At 36.8% G+C, this 8,163-nt stretch overlaps 1 protein-coding gene across 2 annotated transcripts; it reads right to left on the reverse strand.

Annotated features, from left to right (window-relative positions):
• Window positions 1–656: 656 nt before the first annotated feature.
• Window positions 657–7,605, reverse strand: LOC132616931 (phosphoenolpyruvate carboxylase-like). 2 transcript variants are annotated; one of them, XM_060331708.1, is made up of 11 exons: window positions 7,423–7,605; window positions 7,045–7,255; window positions 5,661–6,052; window positions 5,485–5,569; window positions 4,501–4,723; window positions 4,240–4,343; window positions 3,844–3,931; window positions 3,380–3,534; window positions 2,222–3,220; window positions 1,729–2,115; window positions 657–1,188 (listed from the first exon to the last, which is right to left on the reverse strand). In XM_060331708.1, exons 2-11 carry the CDS (start codon window positions 7,210–7,212, stop codon window positions 895–897), a joined length of 2,895 nt encoding a protein of 964 aa, XP_060187691.1. In that variant the 5' UTR covers window positions 7,213–7,255; window positions 7,423–7,605; the 3' UTR covers window positions 657–894. The 2 variants fall into 2 exon arrangements, with proteins under 2 accessions (XP_060187691.1, XP_060187692.1); XM_060331709.1 differs by lacking the exons at window positions 7,045–7,255; window positions 7,423–7,605 and adding an exon at window positions 6,194–6,214.
• Between the last annotated feature and the right edge of the window lie 558 nt (window positions 7,606–8,163).

The following is an 8,163-nucleotide window of genomic DNA, read 5'->3' on the forward strand; positions in this document are numbered from 1 at the left end:
CTAGTCAAATTGTAAAACGGCAAGGATCTCATTTCCTAGAATATACTAGTGTGATTTAAAATATAACTACACAGATAATACCGTAAGGGTCGTTTGGTTTGAATTCTAGAAAGAGTTAATACTCATATAAAAATCAACATAAGCTTATACGCTATTTAATTGAAATTTTTAGGAGATCTAGTCTCCGCATAAAAGATTTAATATAACGTTTTTTTGCATCCTTTTGTTTTTCTTATAAACAATAAAATATCTGCATAAATTATGCAGGAATCGGTACATTATTTTAGGCAGGATATTGAAATAAATCCAAGTATATTGGAAAATATATTGATTAGATATGCTAAAATGAAAAGAAAATTTAATTTTGTTAAAAAATAAATAATGACATGAAATGAAATGAGTTCATATGGAGAAACATGATATTTGCCTGTGAGGATACATATACCGGCTCGTAACTTGTTTAGGATAGAGGCATAGTTTTTGTTAAAATTCAAGTAACCAAGAACCATTTAACTAAAATTACGAACTATAAAAGACAAGTGGAAAGATCTTGAAAACTCGAAGCATAAAAAATAAGAGAATCAAAACGAGAAAAGCTAACATAAGGTGCTAAACTGAAAGGCTGGAACTGAGACTAATTATTCACAGGTAAAGCATTTGGTAAAACAAGAAAAGTACTCTTCTTGCAGCATAGTTTTATTCAAGAAGCTAGTAAACAAGAGGGCAATAATTATTCAGCCATTAGATGGGATTACTAAACTAGAAGTTGGAAACAAAATGAACATGAGCATACAATATTCTTACTGTATACTTTAGGATGGGCAAATACAATTACCACCTCAAAACAAAAGAGCATCAATGCTCTTCAAGTACCACCATCAAAACAGAATAAATTTAACCAGTATTCTGCATTCCAGCAGCAATACCCTTCATGGTCAAGATGAGCGTGTCTTCCAAACCGGGGGCATAATCACTTCTCGGGTTCAGTTTCACAAGTTCAGCAGCAGGCTTCGATTCCATGTATTCCTTGGTAATGTGGGGCCTCAGAGTAACGTGGTAGTTTGGATCACGAATTCGCTTTAGTGTGTAAGCTTGGCACACATTTAAGGTAGTGATATAGGAATCACGCAACCTGAGTCGTTGTTTTAAGTAGGGGTCTCCCTCCAGAAGATCCTTGTGCCCAGCAATCTATACAAAAGCAACATAGAGAAAACAGTTGTCATGCGATCAAACATGATGAATAACGTCGGGTGCCAAATGCAAGAACATGGGTGTGTATTTTCCTGGAAAGTATTTTTTAAGGAAAATAAGTGATTTTCTTACTTATTTTCTGGTATTTGGTAAGTAAGCAAATAAATATTGTCCCAAGAGCATTTACCTGTAATCTAGGAAAACATTATGGGGTGCGGTGGGGTGGGGTTAGGGTAGGGAGAGGGGCTAGGGGTTAGGGCGTTGGGGGGTGGGGAGGAGACAATGAACTTGGAATGCCACTTATGGAACTTGTTATCCCTACTCCCATTAGAAAAGTCATTTTTCTTATTTTTAAGGAACTTGTTTTCCTAGAGAAAATATTTTCCAAAATATTCTGATCAACAAAACATGAGAAATTTTGAGAAAATGTTTTCCTCTGTATCAAATACATAGTCATAAATTTTTTACAATGCATGTGAAAATTGGAGAAAATGTTTTCCTCCATAACAAATACACCCTTAGTCAATTTTTTTTTACCTGAAGCAGGAGGCTCTTTGTCTCCTCATAATTGGACCTCAAAAGCTCACCGAAGGACCACAAATCTTCAGAAACCAGAAGCTTGTCGTACAAAGCAGCAATGCCGGGGTCTCCCTTGGCAAACACCATCTCAACCAAATCAGCAGTGACTCTAAAAAATGGCCATTTGTTGTACATATCCTGCAGCATATGGAGGCTTTTTATATCCTTGTTAAGTGCATACTTAAATGCTGCCCCAAAGCCAAGCCAGACTGGTAGATGAAACCTAGTCTGGGTCCATGCAAAGATCCATGGAATAGCTCTAAGTGATTCTATGCCTCCACTTGGTTTACGCTTTGATGGACGGCTGCCAATGTTCATTCGACCATACTCCAGCTCAGGCGTTGCCTGCAATTGTGATCCAAAAGAAAAGCCAAGATTAACTAACTGAAGTAAAAAAAAAAAAAAACCTATTTTTGGGAACGAATATAATGCATTTTCCTAGCACACTGACCAGGCGGAAGTACTCGACGAATCGGGGTTCCTTGAATACTATTGACCTATACTTCTCTGTAGCAACAACAGCAATTTCATCCAGAAGTGCACGCCATTCTGGTTTTGGAGAGAGAGGTGGATTCATCCCGTGTTCTAGGGTGGCGGAAGTGAAACGTTGGAGTGTCCTAAAACACAAGTGTTCCTCCCCAAACGATTGCTCAATAACCTCACCTTGAACTGTTACACGGAGAGATCCTTGAATTGTATCAGGTGGTTGAGATAATATAGCAAGATGGCAGGGCCCACCCCCTCTTCCAACTGTACCACCTCTACCATGGAACATAGTTAGCTTCACGCCGTATTGTTTAGCAACTTTTATAAGCTCCTCTTGAGCCTTATACAGCTGCCATGCTGCCGACAACCGACCAGCATCCTTGCCAGAGTCTGAGTAGCCAATCATGACCTCTTGCTTCCCATTAATACGGTTTTTGTACCACTCAATAGAAAAGAGACGTGCAACAGCAGCAGGAGCAGCCTCCAGATCATCCAATTTCTCAAAAAGTGGAACTACTCGTAAAGGTTGCTTCACGTGGCATTCACGCTGTAGAAGCTCAACAGCAAGCACATCAGACGGTGCAGTGGCCATTGAGATAATGTATGCACCGAAGCAGTCTGATGGAAGTTCTGATATGACATGGAATGTGTCCAAAACATCAGCAATTTCTTCAGTTTTAGGAAGATCGGGTCCAAATAGAGGTCGCTTGCCACTGAGTTCAGACAGAAGCCACTCCTGTCTACGTTCCTCAGACCACTTTCGATATGACCCGATTTCCAAGTGCTGGGTGATGGCATCAAGGACATCAGTGTGGCGATCCGACTCTTGTCTTATGTCAAGTCTTATAAGTGAGAGTCCAAAGGTGGAAACTTGTCTTAGAAAATCCAGAAGGCTTCCATCAGCAATTGGGCGGTCCCCGCAAGCACAAAGAGATCTGTAGCAGAGCTCAAGAGGTTCCAAGAACTACACAAAAGAAGAAGAAAGATAACAAAATAATAAAGTGGTGCACGCATGGGTAGAGGGTTGGGTCCATTATCCACAGAAAACTGTGAGCCACTGGCCCTTGGGGATTTCTCGGTTATCAAAAACAATATTACGTAATAATAATGAAGTGTTGCGCACCTGCTCAATATTAGTATATGATGCCTCCTCAGGAATATCAGAGAACCCATTGGATAACAGTTGGCGAGTACGCTCACGTGTATGATAAAGCTTATCTCTCACATCACCAATAATTACACGATACGGTTCACTTGGTGGTACTTGTTTCCAGAATTCTACGTCAAAAGTAAATTTTTTGAAGGTCAAAAGTTATGCAATTGCTTTGTTCAAGAGAGATAGAGAGAAAGTTTCATGCAGCTTCTGAAGACTGACTAAAGCACGAGATGCTGAAATAACTTCTTTTCTTTTTGACAAGGAAAATAACTTCTTCTTTTCTATTTAAAATCATAGACAACAACACCTTTTTCTCACTTGAGATGGAGAACATGCAAAAGGGTTACCTCAAATCAGTACTCCGAGCAGTGCTATCAAATTTATATGGAACTAGCAAGTTATTTTAATTAGCATTGATGCTAGTTACTTACCTATGTAGTGTTTTTCGTCTCTCTTTAATGAACTGCGGAGTTCATCTGCTCGAACGCGAAGTTCTTCATTGCAACGCCACATAGATAACTGAAACAACATTCTAGTTAGAATCATCTACAGGATGTGAAAAATGATGGCAACTTTTCAAAATAGACAACCAAGAGGCAGAGGCGGATTTAAAGGTAGGCCAGGGTGTTCACCCGAACACCCTCAGCAAAAAATTCCACTATATATATAAGGTAAATCTTCCGAGTTTATGTAGATATATTTGTTTTGAACACCCTCAACAACATGGAAAAGTCTAGCTCAGCGGTTTTCGAACACCTTGGATGAAATCCTGGATCCGCCACTGCCAAGAGGAGAAGTCAGAAAATTATGTAAGTGTTGTTAATTACCTCAAACATTAGATCATCTATCTGAGAATAGTACAAATTAGCTGCCATCATTCGGGCCAGTAAGCAAACATCTCTAGTGACTTCAGGAGTCACTCTTGGATTACCTGCATTTATTGGCAGACGTATCCTGACTGACTAATGAAAGAAGTATTTACATGATCTTCTATCAAAGAAATCTATGAAGGAATATCAAAGGTTTCTATTTTCTACTGCCAACTAAGGTAACTGAAAACAACATTGTTAGAAGGAGAGGAAATGTACCATCACGGTCGCCACCCATCCAAGACGAGAACTGAATAAGAGGAGCATTATAAGGAACGCGTTCATTAATCCCAATGTTTTTAAGAGCTGTGTCTACACGGCGCAGAAACTTAGGAACACCATTCCAAATTGTTTCATGGAAGTAGCTCATTCCAGCTCTCATTTCATCTTGTGGTGTTGGAGGAGTCCTCCTGATTTCATCCGTGCGGAAAGCAGCTTGAATCTGCAGAGGCGGTAAGCAGGATGCACAGTGAGAAGAGAACATATATATATCCGTCTTATAGAAATATTATAATTCACAGAATGTTCAAGTTCAATGCTTTATCCCGTATAATTTTCTTCTCGAGTATCACTTGTAAAATGTGAGAACGAAAAAAGAATTCAGCAGTGCATCAATTTCCGACTTTATTGGATTCATGTAACATAGTATGCCAAGAATTACTCAATGTTTCCAGAGTAAAATTCAGTCATCCGTCACATATTACACAAGTATCATGAAAAATGGCAGAAGTGAAAGACAAATGGTGCACTGTTGGAGTAGAATATAGGAAGAGTATGACTATATGTATATATACCAAATAAGAGACTGAAAGCAGTTACCGCCCTATATAGATACATAGATATAATCCATATTCTGGAGAAAGAACAACTTCATCTTCATCGAATTTGAGTGAAAAAGAACAATGTCATATAAACTTCTCAAACTTAAAAGTTCTATAAAATTATTTTGTTTGGAGATGAAATTTGACTTCCTAACACCTGAAACGACAGATTGGTTGCTATGTTTTTAGCTGAAGTGACTTCTATCTGTTAGGAATAGGCGAAATAAGTAGGGAGAGATAACTTGATAAGACATAGAAGTACCCATGTATTTGTTATAAGAGCTGGAACATCTACAAAAAAGAATAAAAAATTGAAAATGCAAAATGATATAATTCAGTCAAGGCATATCACATGCAGCCAGTAAGTGCACATTGATATTACCTCCCTTTGTAAAGCTTCATCAAGCTCCTCTTTGTCATCAGGTGTAATGTCTTTAGCATACAACTGCGCCAAGCAATTCCGGATCCTAAACAAGTAAAAGAGTCAGAACAAAAATCAAACTTGTAAAAAAGGTGTAAAACTAAGAGTCCTCGGGTATTAGTAACTCGAGACCAGACCTAGCATGCTTCTGAAGCAAAGATCTCCGTATAGATTGAGTCGGATGAGCAGTAAAGACCAAATCCACTGTCTGATTCTTCAGGGCATCAAAAACTTCTTGAGGAGACTTTTTCAAGTCCACTACAAGTCTCTTGAGAGTTTCTTCAATGTCCGATTCAGTCATCGCGTTGTTCTCATCTAAAAAGTCGCCCTTTTTCGACTTTTGCCTCCGACGATAGGCAATCTGAACCTCCTCAGCCAAGTTGGCTAAGTTAAGCATGTGAGAGATAGATTTAGCAACAACAATTGAATCCCCTGGATCCAAACTTGTCAAAACACTGCCAAGCTCCTCCAGCTTCTTCTTATTACGCGTGTTTTCGTACTCAGCAGAAAGCTCATAACACTCTTGGACCTAAAATCACATCCAGAAAATCCAGTGTTATCAAAGGCGAAAGAGTAAAAAGCTCTAAAGTCTGCTAGGGCTTTAAGCGTAGTCCAAGATTAATTATTATAAGAATGAATTTCAAATATATGAGCAAAGAAATTGGATTACGCTCATTTGCAAGGAAAAGTATGCCTTAAGAGCCTTGATGATGACACTAAAACGCCCGCTAAGCGACGCGAAGCACTCCACATGTTTTGCGCCTCACTTCATTGATAACACTCAGAAAATCAACTATTAAACTTGACCAGTTTTTCTTACTATATCTCAATGAAGTAACAATGAACTCACGCAACACTTTGTGGACTTCTTCCAATCCTCTAATATAATCAGACTACTCAAAAGCAAGCATACTTTATTATTCTTTCAAAAGAGAGAATTGACAATCACTAACTGAATAAGTTCTCCCTCTGTCCCAAAATACTTGTCATTTAGCTTGTCAATTTGACTAATCTTCGAAACTAAATTAGATTACATTAACTCAATATTTTAAAATTAAAATTTAGATATTTGAAAGCTACGCAAAAATTACTGAGTTATAATTCGGAAAAATATGCAAAGTTAAAATATTGGTCAAAGTTCATAGAGTTTGACTCTCGAAAAGCGAAAGTATTTTTGAACAGAGGGAGTAACTCGTAAGATAACCATTATTGAAAACTCAAAATATTCAACTGAGGCTATACACACATAGAGCCCGTTTGGATTGACTTATAAGTTGTTTTCAGCTTTTTTGAGCGTTTGGCTAGCCATCTTAAAGTCATTTTATGCTTAAAATAAGCTAAAAAAATAATTAGACCCATTTAACTTAGCTTATCTAAACCAGCTTATAAGCTAAAAAAAAATAATAAGTTAGGATAGCTATAAGTTGATTGCATAAGCCCATCCAAAACATTAGTTAAAACATAGTTCTTGAAAATCACAAAAATAAGGAGAAAAAGAAAATTGAATTTGGAAATGCATACAGTTTTTGTGATACCCTCGCCATGCAAATCCTGAAGAATGTCAAGGAACCGATCCAAAAGCAAAGCATCATATTCAACAAGCTTGTCATCTTCAGATACTTTAGCAGGTACTAAAAGCCTTAACTGGGCATCAATAGATGCCAATTTTTCCAAATTTCTATTAGCCATCACCCTATCAACCTCCTTTTAAGTCTACTACAAAATAAAGATCCTGCAAAAATAAAAAGTGGGGCATAACATGAAGATCATAAACTTTAATACAAATCACTAGGGCCACAGTATCTTGAGCATGACCCCATAAAAACAGAAAAAGGGGCGTGGGTTTGCCAGGGTGGGGGGTTGAAATAAGTGTAAAGTGTAACAAAGATAATAGGGTACCTGAATCTTGGTATATGTCAGAATTCAGATGAAGATGAAAGATAAAAAAGGTTCTTTACAGTAGGATAAAAAGAAAGAAATATTTTTATGTTTTTAATACAAAGAAATATTTTTATGTTTTTTATATAGAAAAGAGATTTGGGTTTTTTGAGGGAGATGTGATCTAAAGTATCGGAACTGGTTCACTATATATAGACAAAAGTAGAACTCTGTTGCTCTTCATTATTCATTTTTATAATATACGGATTGTATTTATATTCTGTGACATGTATCACTAATGTAATTAGGTGGTTTCCTGCCTTCACACTAGTTTATATTTTTATATTTATACTTTATAGAAGAGTGAGTTAAGGCAATGAGATCGACATGTGTGCTTATTTTGATTAACTTATTTGTTAATGGCATTTTAGTTATTTTAGTTAATTGATACGTAGGTTCTCTGCTTATGCTTATTCCACATTAATTTTATGATTTGCTTGGAGTGTCTCATACATGTCTCTACGTCATGGACTCACATATTATTCATGCACATATCATTAATTAGTCATTATAGATGACTTTATTTTTATATTTTTAGTACTATAATAAATATACTATTCAAAATTTCAAATGAGCTAATCTAACTATATCAGTATTGGTAACATGGAAAATTATAATTTGAAAAAAATAAATATTCTAAAATAGGACAAACTCAAGAAAAATATAAATATAATTTTATACTTTTTACCTCATTAAATCTCT

This window comes from Lycium barbarum, chromosome 11 (assembly GCF_019175385.1).
Source record: "Lycium barbarum isolate Lr01 chromosome 11, ASM1917538v2, whole genome shotgun sequence".
Taxonomy (NCBI): Eukaryota; Viridiplantae; Streptophyta; class Magnoliopsida; order Solanales; family Solanaceae; genus Lycium; species Lycium barbarum.

What these genes read in the sequence shown, in the direction of transcription:
- LOC132616931 (XM_060331708.1), bottom strand. Translation starts at nt 7,212, where the DNA reads ATGGCTAATAGAAATTTGGAAAAATTGGCATCTATTGATGCCCAGTTA. An exon ending in TTGCTTCAGAAGCATGCTAG is followed by an intron (nt 5,570 to 5,660) that starts GTCTGGTCTCGA and finishes TTACTTGTTTAG; the next exon opens with GATCCGGAATTGCTTGGCGC. An exon ending in CAAAGAGCCTCCTGCTTCAG is followed by an intron (nt 1,189 to 1,728) that starts GTAAAAAAAAAT and finishes GCTTTTGTATAG; the next exon opens with ATTGCTGGGCACAAGGATCT.